The sequence below is a fragment of the Typopeltis vanoorti genome, chromosome 19 (assembly GCF_054136105.1).
Source record: "Typopeltis vanoorti isolate ZY-2024b chromosome 19, IOZ_Tvanoo_1.0, whole genome shotgun sequence".
In the NCBI taxonomy this organism is placed as follows: domain Eukaryota; kingdom Metazoa; phylum Arthropoda; class Arachnida; order Uropygi; family Thelyphonidae; genus Typopeltis; species Typopeltis vanoorti.
The window spans coordinates 14573898-14599768 of NC_143567.1; the positions used below are offsets into that span (position 1 = coordinate 14573898).

Here is a 25871-nt window from a genome sequence, read left to right on the forward strand (position 1 = left end):
TGCTGACTAACAACTTAAATTCGCAAAGTTATTCGTAATTACCATTTTGGGGCGGTAGATCATATTTCATCGTCCTGTTGGAGACCACTGCCGCTTACTCGGAAGCCTTAAGTGCTTGAAAAATTTATATGTTTGGTCTCTAGAGTCGAGTTTATCTAACATTTAGTTGTACAACCGTTGTTGGGTGGTATTTACCAAAAAAATAAAAAATGAATGCGAAGCATTTTGGCGATGTTAACTTAATTTATTCATTTTTTTCATTAAAATGAGCCAACTCTGAAAGCACTGAACAAAATTTTATGGTGAACCTAAATAAAAAAAAACTTCCATCCGGATAGAAATTATTATTATAATTATAGCGACTGGGCGAAAAATAATTCACCCTACGATCTTAAACGTAATACCGGAAAAATGAAAATAACTACACCATCACTTATCCAGGGAAATGCGAGACGATATGTGACACTTGCAAGTACAAATTAAAAGAAAAAATATTTGATTTTCGAATAACACAACTGAATCTTAAAAAGAGAGAAACAGAAAAGAAAGATTACTTGTGCCCTTTATATCAGATCGGAATGTTGGCAAAGTTATGCCCAAAATGAGATGGTATCGCATAACTCTGTTGTATATGCTTTGACGTGTTTGATTTCTTATCAGACAGCGTCACTGCGTTTTATATTTCAGCAGACATATTTCTTAGTAAACTGTGCGATTGATTTTACAATCACTGAATCAAAATGTGTTTTTTCTGCGCTCGCTCGCACCCCGACATACAGGTATAACGATTGAAACTGGAGAAACCAGGAAAAGGAATTTGACAAGACGGGTTAGAGAGTATATTGGGTTTTTTTAGAATCGATAATATTAATGGAGGACAGTTATCTGAGACTTAGGGAAAAACTTCGGGAGGAGGGGGGGGGGGGATCTCATTAATTTGTAATTATTAACCAATAACAAAGACAGCCATTTTCACTAACATAAGAGACTTGATATCAGAATGTCTGATAGAACTACATTTTGTCTTTTATATCACTGTAGCCTTGTGGTAACGCAAGAACAGAGCTTTTCGATTTAAACCCAGTACTCCGCGGTTACATCAACACCCTACTTGAGTAGTTCACAAACGATTTTGGTCCACTGATCATATTAGCGGTGAAAAGGTCTCTTGGGCTACCTACTGTATTCGCTTGGTTGCTTGCGAGGTGCAAAAAAAAAAGTTTTAAACTAAGATATTTTTTGGCGAATCCACGAAGCGTTAAATTTTCTCCTCTCGCTCTTCAAATACATGCAGATAAACGCACCCGACTGGACGCTCTTGCACCGTGAGCATGCTCTTCACATGGTGAATGATCAGCACCAAAAGAGTGGGCCGGTTGCCGCAATACAGTGACGTCATAAAACTCTTGGTTCTACATTTGGGCTTTTGAAAACTACTTAAGACTCCTAACTTTTCCTCCTGTTAAATACAAAAGAAAATTAATAATCTCGTGTCATAAACAGTGTAAACATATTATTTATTTCAGATGTATGTTATCTTCCAGGTTTTTATTTTTAACACAAATGATATAAGCTTTAGAACATAAATATCTTTCCCATTAGAAATGATGGCATATTATTATAAAAAAAAAAAATAGTGGATTGTAAGAGAATAGAACTAGGGAACTACAGGGAATATTCGCCGCACCATCTCCTTCCTGGCGAATCAGATAATCATACTAGCAAATCAAATATTAGTTATACAAACTAATGATTATCATTAATCATTACTTTGTCTAACTACAGCGTATTATGAAGCAGTCAAGCTTCCCACGGTTCTGTTGACAAAAACAGAACACTTTCCAAATCAATACCGAATAAAATAGGATTCTGGCATCTAGTTGTTAACAAACATAACCCGACGTTTACGCCACTGTTGGTACTATTTCATTACTGGAAAGATATACAACCAAAGCTATAACATCTGAAAGAATACTCTCGTAGCAACAGCATTGCATTTGTTTATTTAGTTTCACGAGCAAAGTAAGTTGGGGCGAGCTTAGGGCCATCACTGTGGACAGTATTAATAACCAGAACGAAGGGAAAAATCCTGTGTTCATCATTTTTAAACTGCCTGGCACCTGCCGAGTTGTGTGATATGCAAATTCAATGCATTTGGTGTTTACAACGTCCCTTCTGGTGAACTTTGAACTTCACCAGAAAGGACGGTGATTTCGCATGATGCAGAATGTATTCCTGCAAATTTCCACACCATTTGAATCACTGGGTGGCGCTCCACAAGGCCTTAAATAGAAATACTTTAATTTTGATCACCCTGTATACTAGTTATGCTGAAAGTATGAAGCGATCTCTCGAAAATAAAATAAAAAAAACTTACTTTTTAATATGAAAGTTTTCACTTTCATATTAAAAAGTAAGCATATCATAAACTGTGATATGCTTGTATGTTGTGTCCTTTGAGAATAGCTCTCATCGCAAATCTTGCGACTGTTTTAAAACTGCAATCCTGCTCTATCGCAAGGTGACTACTTGAAAGGGAACAGTATTATAAAAAAAATTACAATCCGGTAAACTTTTTATACATCCATCGTATAGTAATTGCTAAATTAGATAGTGATACTGCATCGAACTTAACATACCTTCTTCTCCTAATTATTAAAACAAACTTCTTAAGACCAGTTAGGATAACATAGTAAAAATATGCCCCCATTAAATTCATTTCACAAGCTATCTTTTATTCATTTACAGGCGATCTACAAAAGCTGAAGGACGTGGCCATCTGTAACTTCGACTTCCTACTATCAGCTGTCAGTGGCGCTTCCATCAGCTACGTACGTAGCATTTTAGAACTGGTGAGATGTGAGGTAAGTGGGTGATATAATACGAATTTCTGAATTACATTCAAAAATCAAATTCAGTGTACAAAAAAAGCTCGTTGTAGCAACAGGGAATAATATTTCTCTTTACCTCACTGCAATTATGGCGCACAACCCAAACACCCTTACCTACCTTCCATCTTTACTTCATGCACTCTTCTCGCAGATCTATATTCTATTCACGGCTGCTTGCATTAAGAGCAACTGCCTTCGCGTTGATAAAAGCGGTATTAATGGCATCTTGCCATTATTAGTCGCTTGGGTATTATATATAAATGGATAGGAATATCTCTAAGAGATCGAGGTGTTTCGACATTTCGCCGATAGACGTCGCATTACCGTTAGCAAAAAAACAAAAAAATAATAATCTCTTTTATTTACGTATAGTAATGCATCTCCAAATATATAGGAAACGTTCGAAATAATAAAAATAAAATAATGAACATTTAAAGAAGTGTAATTTTTGAAACTACAATTAGTTTCCTGTAAGGAAACCACAGAAATCTAAACATAAAAAAAAATTCAGAGGAATAGGATTACAATATATTTTATCTTTTTCCGATTGCAAGACATTACAACATGGCATGCGTTATTAATATTATCATTTAATTATGATACTATAATAACTGTTTGGAATAACGTAAGAAATCTAATCCACATCGGTATTCTTTATCCTTCCGTAGGTGTTGAACTGGGAAGTTGAGCTACTGTATAATGTCACCAAATTGTCTGTTCATATTCTCAGTCAGGATCCAGAACAACTCCCCGCAGAAATACTGAATTGGATGAAGCCTTTCGCTGGCAAGTAATCAGTCTTGATTATATGTCTTTTTTTAGAGCCTGGCGACAAATAGTTCCTTTTCTGTTATAATAATAATGAGTACATTTAGTTCAACGAAGCATGATTTAAACATTCCAGACAAGATAAGATTTGTGCATACTTCTAAATATCTTTGTATATCCTCACGAGTTATATTTATGCGAGTTTGTTTTTGTATGTATGTTAACAAACGTCTGTTTTCTAAATCTTGATCTAAACATTTGTTTATCTCAGATGGAACATCGCCCGTTGTAGATAGTTTGGTACAAAATGCCCTCAAGTGCTGTAACGAGAAAAGAACCCCTCTTCTAGTTCCACAGAATTATTGGCTCAGTTTGACACTTCCGCCGCAGATTGCTGTAATGTCGTGTCCGCAATCAATCGTACACATGGTCACTACTCACGACAGTCAACACGTTCTATGTAGTACAGAGGGTAAAGAAATCGAAATGTACCATCTTCCTTCAAGAAGACTCGCCAAGTCCTTAACAGGTAAAATAGCTTTACTTCATTCCATTTTCATGACGGCTATTAAGATCTTTGTCTCAAAGAAATTGGTTTAATTTACTCAGCATCTTATTGATTACTGTTTAGATTAATTCTTACTATTTTTCCTTTGTATAGGTCACAAGGCAGCTATTACCTGTCTTCATATTACTAGGTCCGGTCGGTGGCTGGTCAGTGGATCCGAAGATACAGACGTACTAGTATGGGAAATAGAGAGTGGCCAGATTCGTCATCGAATGAGGTAATATAATTCCGCTCCCATGAGTTTGTTTTATAAATATGTTAGCATTGATGCATGACATATGTTTCGTAGTTGCTTCAACCAGGGACCAATGCAAATCAACCCGAATTGAGAATTGATTAATGGAAAATTAACTGAGTTGTCTGTCTTCTCTACACTTCATCTAAAAGTAATATTACAGTAGGACTGTACCTCAAACATTACCTTAATTCAGTTGGTATTGATGGTGTTTGGTTGTAAAGATCTGGGTTCGAATCCGTCTAAAACTCGAACATTCATGAGGTTCTATTGCCTTTATAAGGGCTTTACAGCGAATTTGAATTAATAAGTCACTTTTTACGTTCTTCAGTCAACACCTAATTCCCAATACCTAAGATGAATCTGTAAAAGCAACTTCTTTGGCCAAGAGAATCCAAATATGTCACATTGTGGCAATTTACAAGTGTGTGTACAGTTTGAAAATAATCGCCTGCGTGATCTTTGTACACGCACTCCTGTGTGGAAAATATTGTTTTTGACATAGTCACGAAGACTCATGTTTTTGACATGAGTCTTCGTGACTATGTCATGTCAAAACATCACCATTGAAATTCAGTGGTGATGCATTGCAATCATTGGTTAAAAAAAAAAAAATGCTAAGCATTTTGAGTACTATTTTTGTAAGACCGGCGCCGGTTAAATACCACATAATTAGCGAAAACACGTGAGGAATATTTAAAATGGATAAGAAGAAAAAATAAGACAAAAAAGAAAGATAAACTCAAAAAAATTCCGCCAAAACCAAATATTGATTAACTTAATGCTAATAAAAAGAAACTTGTATTTGCTAGTAGCAGAGAACAGCATTTGGCTAAACGGTAGTTCGAAGAAAAAAGCCACAGTCAAACATCCACAGTGCAATTACTGCGAATTGCTTCAAGGCAACCGAAAGAAATAACTTTTAAAAGATGCGACGAACTATATAACGATTCCAATATCCGGATTAAAGAAATCCATCCTGTTTACGACAGGTTGCACGAGTTTTTTCCCCACTAGAATGAAACACAGATAACAGCATGGGAGCTTTAAAAAAAAATTAATCTAGGAAAATATCGCAGAAAACTTTTAATAAGTTTCGGCCTTTTTTTTTTTTTTTAAGCACTCACGTTGCACACGGTACTCACAAATGTCAAGATGAGTTCCTGCGCTGTAAGCTCACTAGAATCAATTATCGGCTGAAGTTTCCACTCATCACTTTCCCCTCCCTTCTCCTCTCGAGCTTGGCTGGCACACTGATAACCTGACCGATAGCTGATGCAGCTTGGACGACATCAGCTCGTGCACTACGAGGTAATTTATAGCTAACGGTAATTGGGGTGACGATTATAACGAAAGCTGTGGAAGTCGGCAGGATGCAGTAACGTCTTCACAAACTTCTTGATAAATAAACATACTACCAGAAAGAGATCATAAAGATTTCTGTTTGATTTCAAGCTCGTTCTGGATAACCTTATATATTTCCTTGAATTTATAAGACTTGTCATTTAAATATATGATTTGCTGGAAAGCGTTCATAAGAATAGCCGAAATTTTTGCTTGCTTAGAATATAAATTATATTTGACTTGAAAATTATATTCTTGTTTTAATCAGCTGTCCAATCGCGAGCAAACATAAGTTGCACGTGAAGTAACTTCGTGACTAGACGGATGATTTCACATCTAATTGTCCTGGTATCCCAATAAACTGCACACTATCATGTATGTTGCTATGAATAATGAGAAAGATTACTAATCGGTCGACCTTGTTTGAGGTCTCGGTACTAGAGCAAATGGATGTGAAGTCATCTGCCTTGTATACAAGTTGCTTAGTCGTGATGTCACTTAATATGCAAACTCTTCTTTGCTCACGTTTATGTAAAGGATAAAAACAAGAATATTTTCTTGTAAACTATAATTCTTAATTATGTATACATATATGTAGTATTCATATATTTTGATACGATCAATAATTATTAATATTAGGATTAGAAAAATGACTATTAGAGGTTGGATTCTAGTCACGACTAGAACCTTTTTCTATGCTTTTTTCTAGCAATTTACGTAAGTGGTTGATGTTTGGTTTAGGAAAGGAGGATTTTATCTTTCTTCAGGATGAAACTAGAGTTCTTAACCCTTAGTTCAGAAAAACCCACCTATAGAGCATATTAATGGTAGTTGGGATCAATAATGAGTGGCGACAGTTATCTACTGGATTTTCGCAAATAGGTGCAAATTTGCTGCAAAGATTAGGCCAAAAGAAATGTCTTTTGTGGGCGAGATGCGCAAAAATGTTGTGGTGCAGTCGGACGCCCTGTACTTGTAGAGACTTGGATTCAATTCTCATCATAGTACAAGTGAAATATTCATAAAAGGGCTTTTCAGCCAAAAATACCGATTTTCATATGAAGACGGCAGGATTTAGAATAATTCTGCATGCAAAGAAAGTTGACATTCATTCAAAATACAAAATAGCCAGAGAATAACAGTATTCTCATATCTTTACTTAGGTATAACCTAAAATCAATTGTTTTAGCCCTCTAAAATATTAATTTTACTATTTTGAGGATGTCATTCAGTCTGTGAAACTTAACTTGAACTGTTTGATTAATGTGTTGCCTTTTTTAAAAAAACAAAATACGAAATACCATTGTGAAATAATATTGGCTCGAGAAGATACGCAACATCCATCTTAGTCAATGTAAACTGAAGGAGATTAAGAGAACCGCGCGTGCTTTTTGAGGAATGCGTTCGATTTAAAGAAATGCCCGGGGAAACATGTATAACCAATGTTGTTCAGTCTAAAGAAACAGATGCAAGGCGTCAATTTCTTTGCGAAACAAAAATGGAATGATAGCTTCAAACTTTCCTTCCTGCTTTCAATTCAAGAGGAAAATGTCTTTGGTGATTTTCTCACGAGGTTACTGTCAATATGACGGTTTGATGAGAGGGAATAAGAGAGCTTGGTCTGTTTATTCCTAATTAAAATATCTAAAAAATAAATAAATGATAATAACTGATAAAAATTTCCTGTATATAGCGCATTTGAAACTGCTTATCTGCTATTGTAATACTCTGCAGAAGTTTATTCCACCGATTGACTACTCTTTCACTGAAAGACAATCTAAGGAAAGTGGTTCTGTATTACTTTAAGTGCATTCTCCTCCTGATAAAATGTAAAGCTATCCCTATGTATTCAAATTCATTCCCTTTAGTAGTTTCGTAAAGTCAAATCCCCTATTATTTACTTTGTAGCTGATGTTTACAGCATGCAAAATGAAAATATTTCTTCATGAGAGTACTCACTCATTCCACTCAATTAGAATTCGCTGTCCTCTGACCCTCAATCTGGAACTCTCAATTTGACCTAATTAATGTTTTAAACAGTGGAATGATTACAATTTTGTATTTATTAGAAAAATGTTTGCAAAAGGATTTTCTGACTTTTCGTATTGGATTGTATTATTAGTCCTAGGGATAAAAGGCGGGCAATTTTAAAAATCTTAGTTGTCATTTTTCAGACCAATGAAATATCCTATTTAAATCTACTTCCCAGTCATCATTCTTAAGTACCCTTCCACCCGAAATGGTATTTACATATTTCAACATCAGCTTTAAACTCCGCAATAAGCATCATTGATAAAGAAAAATTTAGAACGGCAAGAAATCTAACATTGACCCCAGTGACCCAGTGGAACTACAATAATTAAAACCATAAATCGGAGGTATGACCATTCGATGTTGCTTTATATATATATATATATATATATAAATTCTTAACATTTCTCTAATTTCTTCCGTTCCTTATGCTTTGGTGTTGCATTATGGGATGCCATCCAGAGTTCCCACAAAAAAAAAAAAAAAAGTTCCAAATACTGTGATGAGCAGATGGGTCTTTGGCGTTTAAACAACCTCTAGCTCACTGAGAATGACGATGCTCTTTGGTTGAATAGAGCTCGCTTTGAATGCTGTTTATCATAAAAACTTTTATAAGTTCCTCATTTACAGTCAGTCGGAGCATGCTAAAGCATTACTCCAGACTTTCAGTGTGTGTAAGAAAAATTGCCATGTTGAGGTCTATATAATTAGTAAATAATTTTTGGAATATATTTCTCAATAATTCTGATGTTTAATGGGTTATCTTTCTTGATGCTATTGCGAACAATTATCAGTGAGTTCCAGTTCGAGCCAATGATGAACTCATATCAGAAACACTTCGCCTAGGATCTAAATTGTTAGCTCTTTATCAACAGGAACGAGGCTTTAATCTGAAATATAAAACTGAAAATAAGTATCTTACATGATGACGATCCCATGGAATTCTCTGTAGTAAACAATTAAGAAGCGTAAGGATAAAGAATATATTATCACACGTTCAGCACAAAAGAAAACATAAAGAAGCAGATATACCCGAAATTATAGATATTATATATTAACAACTCGAAATAAACTTTCCACTAAATTTCGAAGAGCTTAGATGGCGCTGCTGCACTTCTGACTACGTCATTAACAATAGTGCTGCACTCTTTTAATAAATTCAAAGTTGTTAGAAATGTTTTACGATCATCTGCGAGAGTGACTTTTGTATTTTTGTCTAAATCTTTTCATAAACGTATATATATATAACTTCATCATACAAGTAATAAATAAGCTATTAACAGACGCCTGCGTCGAAGTCTAAATCATTCCTTACGCCGCTATTCCACCTCAAGGTGGAAATGCAATGTGTGTGGCTTTATCTTGTTAGTTTAGAGAAAACAGTTGAAGCAGAAGAAAGGGCACTTCATTAAACTTTGCTGAGTGTCTGGAATATTCTTACCTTTAGTTTCCAAAGTTTATCTTAAGTTTGTTTCGTGCACTTTTCAGCGGCTGTCTGATGGTAGCTAAAAAAAATGACGGTTACCTAACCAAGGTAGGATATGCGTATTTCTCTAGTTGATTCATTTGGTTGCAGTATTTTGATTACCATAATCAATTTATAGAAAGCTAATTTTAATAAATTAGCTATGGTAAATATATGTATATATTTTTTTTTTCTCTCCCCCTGACAAATGTCACCGGTTTTTATTTCTCTGTAAGTTGTAATTTTCTTCTTCCACTGATCGGAAATATACCTATAACATTCTACACTACGTTCATAAACAGTCTTCTTCCGCAGAAGGAAATAGTACAAAGAAAAAGAAAGGTTCGTCTGCCAACCTGCATTTTAAAATTAGCAAAAAACTAATAAATGCTTCAAGTTAATATCTATAGCTGAAATCCCCCCCCTCCTTTTGAGAAATATATCTAAGAAGCGTACGTCATAATTTTCTAGTTATATCGAAATTGAAAGGGAGATACTGTAATTGCAGTAGTTTATTCTTCATTATTCTTTCTGCTGACTTGAAAGATTATGCTAGTCTCCTAAGGTGTTGAAGAACCGCAGACACGAACAACCTCTTCGTATTACTTCATTTCCTTGTAAGAAGACAGCCATGAACGCACTAGGCTTCCGCATAGCTCCTGTGTTTTGCTTGCGTGGAAGAAGCCTTCACCTAGCGCCGTGAAATGTAATGGTGAGAAAACAGCAAAAAAAGGGAGTGTCGGCTTTTTCTTTAACGGCAGAAAAAATTCCCAAGTCAACATTAGGAAGTCAATATTGATATTTTTAAACAAAGCTGTTTTTGGACAGCTTTCATTTATTTGTCATAATATTGAGAGTGTACTTCACAAATCTTCAAGATGTCTTCAATAAAGACAGTTTTATCAAGCTTTTTTTTTTTTCTATTTTGTCGAAGCGCGAATTATAATGATGTACAGTATTCACTATGACTCAACGAATAAGTGTTATGGCCAAAGATAAAGCACATTAGTCATTTATTGAAAGGTTTATTACCCTTTTTTTTTTCGTAATCTTACTACTACTTCTACCCTCCCTTGCTTGCTTTGTATACTTGTACGGTCACCTTGATTTCAAGAAATATGTTTTGATGCTTGTAAACTGAACCTAGGTTCAGTTTAGTCTATGTGTAAATAAAAAAGAGACAAATAAAATGTAGTACGTAATGAAGCAGTGTATATAAGCAAGTGAATAGTGGGAGCTTCTGGCTTTCAGTAATATTACACCGAACGCTTCAAAAATTTTTCTCGTCTAGCTCATAATGTTTTATTGGATACAGGATGCTGAGCAGTGTGCTGTATTGACAACTGCTTTTATTTGTTGTACTATATTCAAGGCAATTAGTGACACCAAAATATAAAGATGTCGCGAATGAATACATACAAGTTTCGAAAAAAATAAAAATAAAAAAACCTGATGACATTTCGGTTTTTTCAAGAGCAGTGAGTTTAGTGTCTTTTTAAATAAGCTTACGAGGTCCAGATGAAGCAGTTTGCATGTTTTTCATGACATAATATGAATAAATATTGTCATTAATACGACTGTATGGGCTTGATTGTGCTAGCTACCGTATTTCAACGACATTCTGTATTTTTCTATCGCGTTACGCCGCAAGGCAAGCATGCGATCAAATAATGCCTTCCCCGTCCTCGTGCCGGGAGAAGATTCTGCGAATTCTCGTAGTGAACAAAAGCAGAAAATGGACGCATTCCAGCCTAAGTGAAGGGAGGGTGGTTTGCGAGCAGTGCCGTATTGGTAAAAGCGATTTCATTCCGTTTTGAATGAGATGGGTTCCCCGTTGGCCATTTCACGTTTCCTCTAATGATGAGTTCTTTTGTTTGAGGAAATGGTTTGCACTTAATTTTCTTACTTTATTTTATTCAGTATTACCGAATTTTGCTGGGATAGCAAATTGAGCATTATAAATAGTTTTACAAACCAATAGTGGGTTTTGAACTCGAGGAATAATTATTAAAACTTCGATTTTTTTGCAATCATCAGGCTATATTCGAGTTCCTCATACTCAGCAGTCGCAATTTAGTTCCCCCCCCCCCCCTGAAGTTAAATAGCAAGATTTGTTCTTTTTCTTTAAAAGTAACTTGAACAATTTTTATTCAGCCCGTTTTATTCAATTAAATGACAATTCGGTTAACTATTTAGCCTCACTCTTGTCACCATTTCACTTCGTCTATATAAATATCCCTTTCAAAGTCCGACTTTGATTTCTTGCTGGTTTTTTTATCTCCAAGTTATTAAATATAAATATTTTCTTTCTTTTTTTTTTTAATTTTAATGGAAACGATAAGCTTATCAGAACTTCTTGTTGCCCTTGTTTTCAGTAAAATATTCATCTAATATATTTTCTGTATTAATCCTCCACAGTCACCACATAGCAGGAGTCTTATGTGTCACAACGACCAACAGCGAAACCCTCGTGCTGAGTGGTTCTGAGATTGGGGTAGTCGTCGTAGCAAGACTGGACACAGGACAAGTGGTGCAGAGACTTGAAAACCATCGCGGAGTGATCAGCTGCGTAGCAGTGAATAGCGGAGATGACATATTTGCCACAGGTAACTGTTTCCTCTTAAACGTTTTTAACCTATATCAGCTTCAGATTACAAATCATTCCTCATTGTCAGTTAGGAAAACATGATCTATCCCCTGTTTTAATGCGGTGAACTTGAATAGTTAAAATAGGCAACACGCGGAAACTGGTTATTACCAACATATTTTATCTTTTATACAATGTGCGCAGTCATTCTCGCGACATCTGAGTGTCTATATATATATATATATATATATATATATATATATATATATATATATATACAGAAACAATCACAGAGCTTCCTACAAATCCATATTAGTTCGATCCAGTCATTGATTGGCAAAATAAACCTGAATTACAACAATAGCTACTACTTTAATATTCTCTGAATTATTTAAGCTTTTGATTATTGCCATTTTTCTCGTGCTGCTGCCAACTTCTGTAACTTGGAATTTTGTTCATTTTCAGGTTCGACTGATCGTCGAGTGTGCGTTTGGTGTTTAGAAGATTTCGCTCTGCTCAACACCATCACCCTCTCATCCCCCATTTCCAAGATGGAAATCTCCAAGGATAGCACTTTTCTTCTGTTGGCTTGCGAAGACAATAGCGTCCACGTGCGATCTCTAACTACAGGTTCCGACGTCCATTGCTTGCAAGGTTACAGCGGCACGGTGACGGGGCTCTGTTTCGCCTACGACAATTGCCGCTGCGTCATTTGTTGCGAGGATGGTAAATGTTATGTGTTTGATATCCACTCCGCCCGCCTTCTCCAAACCCTCTCCGGCCACTCTGATCCCGTGACCAGCGTCCAGGTAGAGTTACCCACACCTGTCCAGTTGTGTACGTACAAAGTGTTGGGTTCTTGAATAACATTTCTGTATTTCACCCGAAGACGGGAGGGATGTTAAACGGTTGGTTTCAATTTAGAATATACAAACGATGGGGAGTAATTATGCACAGTTACTATAGCAACCATAAATTTCTTGATTCAGTATTATCTAGTATTAATGTTCAGGAATCGAATTGGAAAATGAAGGCAAAGGTCATAGCTTGAATTTAAAAAATAAAGTGTAGCATTCTTGGGAATTGCACTGCTTTTCTGGAATGAATGTATTAATTGTGAAACCTAATCATTATTTTACAGTTATAGCTGAGCACAGCGAATATCTTAAGTTAGTCACTCTTATGATCTGAATTAGGCAGTTTCGAAAAGTGTTTGAAAATATTTTTAATTTGACCTGCAATATTCTTATCCCTGTTATGTGTCACCTCCATGGAAGTCTTAAACTCATTTTGGGAAATCCCCCACATCCCCTTTACACTATACTACACCTTCCATCCACCTTCACTCTTCCGATGTATTCTGTCTGTCAGTTGCGTTTTTCTCCAGTCGATTTCCTTGTTTATTAGGTTAAAAACTCGATTTTCAGCAGGAAAGAACTCCCTGCTACTTTACTATGACATTGGCTAACTAAAGTTGTTGAATGGCTGACTTTACCTTCGCTCGTGACAGATTATCCCTCAACTTGCGCAATTGACGAAAGCCACTGAGTATACTAAGGTCGGGATTATACGGAGATTGATCAGTATTCTTTTTTGTTGCATGCAGACATGAATGATATTACCAGTACCAACATAAATACCAAATCCGTTAGCAATGAGTTTCATTTTCAAACTTTGAAATGCATCAGTGTTATCCCCACTACAGTCGCACCAAACATGGCTGTTCCACTTGTGTGCGACCGATAGTTTGGATACCATGTTTCGGAATTCTTTCACAGCCAATTCTGTGTCACCATCTGCAAGAAAAGTTATGAATGCAGTAAACATCTTGACATAGATTTCTAGCCTTATTTTCCTGTTCTTCTGACTTCATGTAGTTCGGCAGCTGATTTTTCAGATAATACATTATTAAAACTGTTCACATTTTAATGTAAATTTTTCCATGAAAGACAAAATTTTGTTCCAACAGAACAAAATTTTGAAATAAATACCCTAACTATAACTTTGTAAAAAAAAAAAAAATGTTAAATAAATCGGTAAGTAGGAACAATGAAGCGTTTATTTATTTAGGAAATAAATTTCAAATGAAAAACAAAACTTAAACGAAAAGAAGAAATTCTCATTGCCTCAGATATGGACAGTTATGAAAGACGCCAGTTTTGACAACAAATTAAATTAATTACAGTCATTGGCCATGGAGTCAGTTTGTTCATAATAAGTACTGTATTTTAGTTTTTGTTAACATTTTGTGTGTGTATATAAAGTTTGTATTCTCCTTTCCTCATGCTGCGTACCACCCACACAATCCTATGATACAATAAGCGGTAGAGTATATAGTAATTCTGAAATGAAATTTAATATCAACATATTTGAATTTATGAAGGTCACGTATACGTTTCGCTTATACGCAAAAAAATCTCAGTTCGTAAGAAGGTACGTTGCATGTCAGAAACAACTGAATAGCTTGATTTAATTGATTAGACAAATGCATCGTAGACTGTGCTTAATTTCAAATATGTTCTAGTTTGCAGTTATCCATCTTGTGCGCCATTCTTAAGCCGTTGCAATAATTTCTTGTAATGGGATGGGTTTTATTTTGTTTGCATTCTCGTGTTTATCGGTTACTTAATCAGACATGCTTTCAAGTTACTTCCAATTCGAATTCAGGTATGAAATACGATCATCTGATAAAATAGTGAATCGAAACATCTAAATCCCTAGAGTGAGGGGGGGGGGGGGGAGGAACGAACCCTTTCTCTTTACTTTAATCTGCAAGATTTGTAACCTAGTACATCCATCGTCTGTTCCGAAAAATTAATCCTAGAAATTGAAATTAATTAATTTTTTTACCTCCTGAATGTATATGAAATATTAAAGATTCCAGTTTCTAATGAAATGTTTATCGTGTGTTGTTGTTGTTCTTCTTTGATTGCCTTCTATTGGAGGTCGGCAATCACCTTTGCAAATTTTGAGCGATCTTCAGCTATCCAAATCTGATGTCTGTTATCCAAGATCGTCTTCCTTGACCTCTTCCTCCATTTATCTTCCCTTTTATAATCAATTGAAGTATCTTATATTTTTCATTACAAAGTACGTGACCAAAATATATAGTTTTTCTTCTTTTTATAGTATCTTAAAGTTCCCTTCCAATCAAGAAGTACTTTACCAGTACTTCTTGATTGGACGTTTTAACCGTATAACCACATCTCAAAGGCTAAAAGTTTTTTTTTTTTAATCATTGTTTTCTTCAAAGTCAAAGTTTCTGCACCACACAGCAGTACAGATCATAATGCATACTCGAAGCTCTAAATTTAAATTGCGTTTACACAGTTTTGATTTTATCAAGAGAAAATTTTTTCTTGCCATTTCAATGATATCTTTTATTTCCAGTTCTGGGTTGCATTCTTCATTTCACTAGCATTGGAGATATTTAAATTTTTATCACTCTTTCTATTTGTTTCCCATTTAAGGAAAGTGCTGAATTAAGAATTGGTTTCTTGCTTATGACCATGAATTTAGTTTTAGTATTATTTATTCTTAATTCCATTTTTTCACTCACTTCGTTGACTAGTTAAATAATCTTTTGAAGATACTGCATATTGTCAGCCAGGAGAGCTGTGTCATCAGCATGTCGGATTTTTTTGAGGATTTCACCATTGACATTCATCACTTCCTTTTAAGATTTTTTGAAATAGGGCTTTTGAGTAGATGTTAAAAATGAGATGCGACATCCATGCCTTACTCCTCGTTTGATGTTAATGGAGTCTGTAATAATGTCATCAATAAACAGATGCCTTTTGGTTCCAATGTAAGTTTTCGATGAACCTGATGTCTTTATCATCTAATCCAGTGTTTCTTAACGAACGTGGGACAATTTGAATATTTGGGGGACAATTAGAAAATGATGTTGCATTCGTCACCTCATCACTGATATATACTCAAACCACTCACCATTGTTGGCGGGGGGACATCAAAACCTTTGAGGCGTTCAGGTAGGGCATGATCCAAAAAACGTTGAGAAATACTGATCTAATCCTATTCTTCTTAGTAATTCAATCATTTTAGTGTGTTCTCTCTTTCCCAAACCGCTTGTAAATCCTAATTGGGTATCGCTGATGGTATCTTAACATGTTTTTTTTTTGGCTTTTTAGTAGTATCATGAAGATCGATACAGGTATAATCCCAGTCTTGTGGGATTATACCTGTGTCGTAGATCTTATTAAATAGCTTTACTAATATAGTAATGTTGTCGCCTTCTGATAACTTGACTATTTCTGCTGGTATTCTATCAGGGCCTAAGTCTTGACCATTTTAGCTGAGTTTAGCCCATATTTCATCTCTGATCCTTGAATGCATAGACCTTCTATCTATTCATAAGCATTATCTGGATATCTGGTTTTGTCTGTTTTCACTAAAGAGTTTGTCTACATATTTCATGCATTCTTGTATTTTGTCACCCTTTTTGGTTATTATTTCACTTTTTTTTGTTTCAAATGATACATAGTTGTTTTTTTTTCTTAAATATACCTGAGGTCACTTTCAGTTTTTTGTAGATTAAAACTGTCATGCTTTTCCTGTAGAAATTCTATTTCTTTACATTTTTCATTCATCCAGATTTCTTTTGCTTCTTTGATCTTATCTTTAATAATTTTCTGAACCTCTATATTTTATCGGACTGTGATTTTTTTATGTTTATATTATTGATTCATGAAAGAATTTCATCAATTATCCAATCTTTCTTTTTTTTTTTTTTACTGTTCTATCAGGACACAATTCTCAGTTAATTTGTCCCATGATTCCTCATGACGTCATCATTTTGATAAGTGCTCTCTTCATTCAGATCTTGACTCAGTGTTTTTTTTAACTTTCCTAGATCAAACCTTTTTTTGTTCATGTTTTTTAAGTATAGCTTTCAGTCTAAGTTTTAATTCTGCCACCGGTCGATTATGATCAGCAGCGATATCCGCACTAGGATAGAGTTTTGTGCTCTTTATGGAACTTTGGTTTCTGACTATATTTGAAATATTATCCTGTGGTAATTGCCTTCGGAGTGGTAGCTTAAACCATGTGTTTGTGACTGTTAGTTCTTCTTGGCAGAATTGAATAAAACTGACTCCTCTCTCATTTCTTGTTCCCAGTTCACGTTAGCCAACTACAGTTCCAGCACTTATGCTGATTTGCCTTCATTGTCGTCCACGTAATTACTCATATTACGAACCAAAACACTGCGCATGTGTCGTATTTATGTTAAAACATTCTAACCCAGATCATGCTGTGTTATCAGAACCTTCATTGTTTCAAATAGCCTGCTTAGTGAGGTTTCCATAGTTACCCAGTGTATTCCAATGATTTTTGCTAATGTAAATAAGTCAGTAGCACGATATTTTGATTAACTTGGAATTTAAATGGCTAAGCATTGTCATGACAACGAGAACAAAATTGAGCTCAGAAATTAATACCGTACGGCGAACAGAATTGATATTGAAAATTGAGTATAAGAGAAGAGTCAAAGGTTACAGTTTCTTCATAAATCATATTGCGTTTCATTATTGTCTTGAAATAAAATATGAGCACTCTAGTTGCAGTGCCTGATATTTCTTGTAGGCTCAAGAAAGAGATCGTTTTCTAGTGACATCTGGTGGAAGTAAAATAGTCGTGTGGAACTTCAGCATGCCCAAGAAGGAAATTGGAAATCACCACAGGCCCAAGATCCGCAAAATTGACAATCATCGAGAATCGGTCACGTGCATAGCGGTTTCTAGGGACGGAAGTTTGGCAGTGTCAGGTGAGTACCTCTTTACAGTGGACAGAAATAGATGTTATTTACATATGTGAGACCTACTCAAATTTGATAATATTTTTATATCAAAAATAATGATGATAATAAAATAACTTCATAAGCGTATTATTCAATCTATTTAAATATGAAATGGTACCTCCCTACCGCAGTTAGAAAAATGACTCCCTTCAGTTGGAAAAAACCCGAATTCGATTCTCGAGAGGAATCTTTATCTGGGCCTTTTTCAATCCAGGCTCGTTAGCTAATCTTTAGAAATAGAATGATTTTTCCCTCTCTGAAATACGAAATTTTCATCCTGCATACAGGCAAATCGGTTAGAGAACACACGCAATTAACAAAAAAAATACATTTCGTGGACTATCGATGGCATAATTTAAGGCAGGGAGTCAAGGTCTTTTATCTGAAACTGGCAGATTAAGTAATGTAGAGTAGACATTGAGTTGCGCTGGTGTGTCAACCCACGATAAGTTCTCGTAGGTAATGATAATTTTAACGCATTAGTTTTTAATCCGTTTTGGTGCGGATACTTGTAGTCAGTATCCATTACCCCAAAACAGTTACAATGTCAGGTGGATACCTATGCATTTTACACAACACAGCACTTTGTGTTACACAACATAAATTCTTACTATTTATAACTGTAATCTTCCGTGGGGCATTCTTGGAATTCCAGTGGCATTAAGAACAACTTTTTAATGCTATTTTAACTAAATCGAAGTTATTCAGACGATAATATTTGGACTATTTGTTTCCAAAGAGGCATTTTGGTTCCGCAAAGCAACCTGAAAATAAATAAATGCATTTCGCACAGAAAGACAGTGCAGTTAGTGTATAATCTGGGATCGTTTTCAGTTCCTCTGTTTGGTGATTTTTATTAATAATTTGTAGAGCAGTTGATTTATGTTAATAGGTTGTGAATAATCAGAATTACCTTTGTATTGCATGTCGTGATTTTTTCATATGTTTTGGGAACTTCGAGCTTGACTTGCTAAGTCTACCTCATTTGTGCGGGTTGATCAAACTATTTGTTAGTGAAAACATGACCTGATATGAATTTCTTGGTAGAGTGACTGTTGTATTTTTACAACTTAGCATTACTTCTTTAAAACTAACGATTCTTTGTGACTAATTTATAAAGATAAAAACTCAGCACGTGCGTTTGAAATGGAACAATCATCACAGCAATGTGTTATTTTTGATCAATTACTTTCTAGTGAAGCTCTGTAGAGGTAACTTTAGCGTGTGAAGGGCTAAAGGCTCACGCCTTCATATGCAGAATACTCTTATCTGCCTGTCGTCCAACCCTTTTCAGCATATTCGTTGAAAATTCCTGTACACATCCTATTGCGATCATCAAGGACATAAAAGACCCGGGGAGCGGGGTGGGTGAAGTGCGCCTTTCGTAGGACCAGCTGTCTACACTTCTTAGTTCTTCTAAAAGTTTAAATGTAAATGGTTTTAAGGAGGTTGCAGATGGACTTCGGGAGGCTTCAGATCATGTGTCTGTATCTTCCAATTGTCACCAAGATGTGCGTTTTAATTCCACTTATAAATAGAGTATCCAGTCTTACTAGTGTTGGCCTAGTTGACGGTTAATCTCATCTTCAAAAAGAAATGTAATCCTAGCTTAGGTGTACAGGGCTTCCTTCTTACTGGACCGCAGAAAAATAGATGGGGCAGAATTGCCAGTTAAGTAGAAGATTTCTTCGCGACTCAAATAATAAATGTATAAAGGAACAGGTGAAGACAAGACCCAATAGATCTGGTAACAACAGTAATGCTCAAGCACATTAATGCGGGTTTTGCGTACTCCCGGCAATTGAGGGATAGCACAGTTCAAGTGGAACTAAGCCTCATCTCGCCACAAAATCATCCGCGAACACGGAGCGTCCAACAACTCCACTCGCGCAAGGAATGTTTATAGCGAATCTCAGTTGAGTTTCGAAGTCCTGCGGGCAAAACTCTTAGGCAAAAATGCAGTCTTCCATACATTTATGTAAGGCACGTCCAGTCTTAATTACAGCACGTGCGCTGCAAGAACCAACGCTGATATTTATGGCCTGCTCCACAAGGGCAGTAGTAATTTCATTCACTTGTTGTGAACTGATTGGCTTGCGACCTCTGCCAGGTATATCTCCCAACGATTCCGTTTCTTGAGAACGGCTAATTTCGTCGCAGAGAACATGGAGAGAGAGAGTAGACCTCGTCGACATTAGTTCAGCCGACGAAATTGCCAGCGTGCAACAACAGTCGCAGTTGTTTAGGTCGTACAGCTTCACGAGCAAAGCACGTTGGGGGAAGGTTAGTGCCATCACTGTGGGCAGTATTAACAACCAGACTGAAGAGAAAAATCCTGTGCCCGTTTTTAAACCCCTTAGCACCTGTCGAGTTGCATGATATGATATGCAAATTCCGTGCATTTTGTGTTTAATAACGCCTCTAGTGGTGAATTTGGGAACTATCCCCTCAGGTATCGCTTCCGCTTGACATAGTGTTTTCCTGCAAAGTTTCGCAGCATCTCGATCGCTGGATGGCGTTCCGCAATTCCTTAATCATGGGTACTTTAATTATGATCACTGTGTCTACTTTGCATTCTGTGGAAAAAGAAATAAATGGATAGATTAAGACTCTTCAGATACCATTAGTGAATATTAAAAAAATGCTCAGGAAATGATGCAAGAGAGCTAAGAGAATGAAAAAATAAATGAAAGCTTACCTGAAAGAAGCATAAGGATAAGAGAGGACATTTCGAAAGTTTCCATGAAGATGTGAATGTAGGTGAAGAAGAGATGAATAGAAGACATGTGAAGACATGCGTGCAATATGTGGGAGTGTTGCAGATGAGAGAGGATTGCTGGTATAGATGGAATAAAAGCAAAGATAGTATAGGGAATGAAGAGTCGGGTGCAATTAAAGATATAGCGTGCTTACGTGGAATCTTTCGCAGATGAGAAGGAAAGAAAGGATGGTGAGAATACGGAGATATCATTATAAGGGGAGCGCTTGATGAGAGGATGAAGAAATCGTGTTTCCCTGGTTCCCAAATTATGTTAGTGAGGCTGTTGAGATGCAGAAAGGTAAAGCGAAAGAGTTTGACGGGTATCAATGATTGAAAAAGTAAAAAATATGGTATGAGAGAAAACATTTAAGAATTGCCGACAACAAAAGAGAAGTAATAGCATGTTGCCGCATAATGGAAGAGGTAAGTAGCGGAGGCTATAATTGCAAATGGCTGAATGCTTGGGTTGTGTAGGAGGAATAATGTGCAGTTTCTTGATCTGTAGAGTGAGGTTGATGGCCAAAGATTACACTTGTGTGGATTTGGTGTTAGGAGTTTAGGAAAAATGCTGCTGACTAGAGTTTATTTATGTATTATTTATTCTTATGGCAAAAGGAATACAGAACAGCTACAGGTCAATATCCAGTATGGAAAGCCAATCTAAGGCCTCATTCGTCACCTTGTGGATGTCCTGTAGGCCACCACCGTGAAATTGGCGCGCCGTCGTTCACAATATGAGTAATCGTTTGAGCCACGGGAGAACAATCACAATAAGGGTGGTCTAACAGCCTCCATTTATGCAATAGGTAGCCACATCTGCTCTGGTTAGTTCTGATTCTGTTGATTGATGACTAAATCTTCCTAAGAAGAATAAAACCAGGCTGCAGAGCACATGGATCTTCTACCAGGAAGCCGTTTGTTAGGATATTGTTGGGAAGCTGAAGAGAGTTCGTACATGGACCAAAAAGGATTTCTAGATTTTCGGCAAAGACTAGGTGGATTTATGAGAGTCTGGTGCATGGGTAGCTGGCTAGAGTAGGATTGGATCTGGGATTCAATGGTTACTGACCTGGGAGATGGCCAAATATGTGGAATTAGTGAGATGGAAACTTTGGAAATTGCTTGAAGTGGTCAGTACCATGGCAGGATACACTTCAAAATAAATATTTTAGTAATGCGTGGGAAGTGGTAAACGGATGTTTGAAAGAACGAGTGACTGATTTACATACTTTGCGTTGCAGTATTTAAGTGTTTGGAGGAAATTCAGAGAAAGGCGAGCATCAACCCTATGAGCAGCAGAAGATATAAAAGTATTCCTGACCGAATTAATTTGATCCCTTCCCTCAGGGTTCGACGATAGGAGAGAAAGAGCGTTGGCTATATTCCGGGGGGGGGGGGGGAGAGGTATGTATTCGTCTGTTGTTGTGGGGGAAGGAATGTCTTCTTATCCCTTAGAGGGAAGTTTCTTTGTCGCTCTGTGGAAATGCAATGTATTTCTCTGCTGAGGTGAGATTCTGTATAGTGGGGATTCTCAGTTTTCCTAGTGTAGACTCATGCTGTAGTTGGATTTCGAGTGGGTGTGTTCCGTGCATTTTGTGGTTCTTGGAGGAGAGGGTTGGGTAATTTTGTTCATACTCATTTTTTTTTAATTTTAATTAATACTAGATTAGATTGCTTTGATCTGGATAAACAAATACCATTCTTTGGTTTTGTATTTCTTGCAGGAGATATGAGGGTTATTTCCTATTCTTATTGATTTCTTTAGGGTTTAATGAATAAGTTTTATTCCGATTTCCTGAAGATTTGGTAATTTTTTTATTGTGCATCGATTACTGGACTAAACAAGAAACGATGGAGGAATACAGAATCAAGTTAAAGTCGGCCACAGAAGGAGAGAAAAAAAAAAGCACAGAAATACACGCTGCAGGAAATACAAAATCAGCAAATAGATATCTTTCTATTTCTTCACACGGCGGGAAGGCAAAGAGAAGTAACGTTTTGAAAAAGAAAACCATTGACCTCTTCTCACACAAAGATTGCATCTGAAATAAACCAAACTTGTCAACTCAGTAGAGAAAAACGAAATCTACTTCTAAAATGAAAAACAAGAAACAATACATCTTTAAAAAATGAAAACTATCACTACAGAACTAATTCACCATATGTGTGTTATTGCGAAAATGTTTCACTTTCACGGTGAGAATGTCGACTTTCTATTCCAGCTCTTTTGATTCTTAAAAGCAGGGCCGACGGAAGCGGGCATGCGGGCGCCACCGGCTCACGGTTCATAAGTTCATTTTTAAGAAACAAAATTTTTATCATAAAAACAAAAAATTCTTCGAATGATCAATATTAAAGTAAATAAGGCCGGATACACCGAATAAATTTTTTTTAAAAAATGTATATTGCCGTCTCTTTGATCAGCCGGCTGTTTACAGTTTGGCAGCGAGAGCAGGCTAAATTAGTAGACGCGATATTCTGCTTGCCTGCAGGATATCGCGTCTACTGCAGTCTATCTAAAGTGAAACGGTGAACGGTTTTTATGCGCAGAAACGAATTTTCGTACAAAACATTTGTTGCTAGTTAACCAGTCATATGGTACGCATCTCAGTAGGCTACTGACAGTAGCGCAGTACGGACTATTATTTCGTCTCTATGTCGTGTTGTGAAATAATTTCTTATGGGTATAAAAATAGAAATGGAATCAAAAATTTAAAAAAAACTTATCTGGTGCACAAAATCGTAAGCGTCATGCTGCGAAAGAAGCAGATATTAAGAAACCAACTGGGACTCTTAATAAATTTGTTAAAATATTACAATATTCTGATGCAGATTGTAACCAACTCGATACATCAGAAATCAGAGTTGAAGAACCGTGCGTATCATCCAGTTTACATGTAAGTACTATTGCAACTACTGAACAAGATAACAAGAAGCATGATTTAAGTGAAAAACAGTTAGGAGAAGATTTAGTTGTAATTGACCACGAAACTAACACATTGTTAGTCTCTGTAAATTTAGAAGATCCAGGTGAATGGGGAAATATTGATGAAAAATTACGAGTTTTAATTGAAATGGGGCCTGTTCAAAAGAAAAATATAATATATCCCAGGGATACATATGGTCGTAAATTTGGCGACACGTATTATAATAGAAAATGGAAAACGGAGAGCTCGTGCCAAGAACATGGCTCATTTATTCCAAAACTTTAAATTCTGTTTTTTTTGCTTTTGTTGCAAACTTTTCGCGCCTACTGAATCAAGTAGTCTTGTAGAAGGTTATAACGATTGGAGAAATGTAAGTACAACTTTGCATAGACATGAGACTAGTTTAATTCACATGAAAAATTTCTTAAAATGGAAGGAACTTGATAAAAATTTAAAAAACAAAACTACTATTGATCGTCAGACTCGAAGCATGTATGAAATGGAAACAAACATTGGACGAGTGTTTTAGAACGCTTGATTGAAATTATAAAATTCGTTGGTAGCCAAAATTTAGCTTTTCACGGATCATCTGATAAATTCTATGAAAGGAATAACGGCAATTTTTTTAAATTAGTCGAACTGTTTGCGAAGTTTGATCCCGTTATGGAAAATCATGTTGAGAGGGCCCTACAACGAAACAATAGAGTACACTATTTGAGTAAAGACAGTCAAAATGAAATATTGGAAACTTTAAGTAACGCAATCAGGGATACAATTTTATTATCAATTCGAATATCTAAATATTATTCCATAATTTTAGACTGCACACCTGATGCAAGTAAAACATAACAAATGACCATTATTATTCACGTTCTTTCCTGTGACAATGAATTGTCAAGATCAGGGAAAACGTTTTAGGTTTTGCAAATATATCAGATTCCACAGGACGTGGTTTATGTGCAGCAATAATGGAACAACTGGAAAAATGGAACATTCCCGTTGGAGACATGCGAGGGCAAGGGTATGATGGGGAAAAAGTGAAAGGGAAAAATATGGGCTCCAACATTTGTTTTTGAACAAAAATCGTCGAGCTTTTTACGTGCCATGTGCTGCTCATACTCTAAATTTAATCATTAACGATGCAGCCAAAGTGAATGTAGATACATTTAGTTTCTTTGCAATTATTCAAGAAATATAAAATTTCTTTTCATTCTCTTACAAATGTTGGGCAATCCTTTTAAAGTTCGTAAAAAATTTAATATTGAAACAGCCATCAGAAACGCGATGGGAAAGTAAAATTAATCCAGTCCGCCCTGTACGATATCAGTTAGGAGAAATTTACGATGCACTTTTTGAAATTTTAAATAATGAAAATTTTAATAAAGAAACTCAGCATGAAGCACAATCATTATGTGCTAAAATAAAGGACTACAAATTTATTTGCTCTCTTATAACTTGGCATGATTTACTTAACAGAATAAACCTTGTGAGTAAAATTCTTCAAGACAAAAATATGAACATTACACCTGCTTTAGAATCTATCGAAAACTTAAAAATATTCTTACAAGAATATTTTTATATACCGATAAGATACAAATTTTAAAGTTCTAAAAACGGCTAAAGAACTGAGTGAAGAGGTGGATGGAGAACAAGAATTTAAAACTGGTACGGAACTTCGAAGACGAAAGAAGACACGACAATTTGACTTCAAGCATCATAACGAAACGCCACAATCGCCAGAAGATAAATTTAGAGTGAATGTGTTTTATACACTTCTAGACATTGCAAAGTGTTCGTTAATCGAACGTTTTGAAAAACTAAAAACATATTATGATAATTTCAATTTCTTGTATAGATTACTACAAATTAATGACGAAGATTTACGAAAACTTTTGCTTTAACTTTTGAGAATTTTTTGAATATTCGGGTTTTTAACGATCATCTTGCCTAGTCAACACCCAGGATTCGTTACATTTAGCGACCCAACGTGTAGCTGTTCAGTCAAAATTTATTTAAGAAATTTCAAATAATTTAAATTTTTTTATCGTAAAAGAACCACACACGCCCGGATCGTTACAGGGGGTGCTTAGATAGAAATTGCATGCGTGCAGCAAAGACCCTAGCGCCGGCGCTGCTTAAAAGTATTACAATCGTGCCTTATACACTTTTAAAATAAAAGTTTCAGACACTTTTTCAGCAAGGACAAATTGAAAGAAGAAGAATGGAGTTTCACAACCGCGCAAAAATTGATATACAAGGCGGACGAATGCAGGTAACATCCTGACTCTTAAATTACAAATCGCAAATATCTTTGGTGTTTAGAAAATCAGTCAAAAAATCACTGGTCAGCTTCTTTACTGACTGGTGTTAGTCAGAAAAGAAGACTGACTTTAATTGCAGTTTCAAGACATAAATTCATTCTGTGCATGTTATTATGTAAGAGCTACTAAAAAGTAATCTTATTCTGGATTAATTA

At 35.8% G+C, this 25871-nt stretch overlaps 1 protein-coding gene across 1 annotated transcript in view; it reads left to right on the forward strand.

The window, feature by feature from the left end:
- The window catches only part of LOC150095871 (protein qui-1-like), a 126016-nt gene that overhangs the window by 37913 nt on the left and 62232 nt on the right, over positions 1 to 25871 (forward strand). Inside the window, exons 12-18 of the mRNA XM_090409551.1 lie at positions 2749 to 2864; positions 3560 to 3677; positions 3931 to 4188; positions 4321 to 4444; positions 11721 to 11908; positions 12355 to 12698; positions 17494 to 17674. Coding sequence (XP_090265677.1) covers positions 2749 to 2864; positions 3560 to 3677; positions 3931 to 4188; positions 4321 to 4444; positions 11721 to 11908; positions 12355 to 12698; positions 17494 to 17674 — 1329 coding nt within the window. The remainder of the gene's footprint in view (positions 1 to 2748; positions 2865 to 3559; positions 3678 to 3930; positions 4189 to 4320; positions 4445 to 11720; positions 11909 to 12354; positions 12699 to 17493; positions 17675 to 25871) is intronic.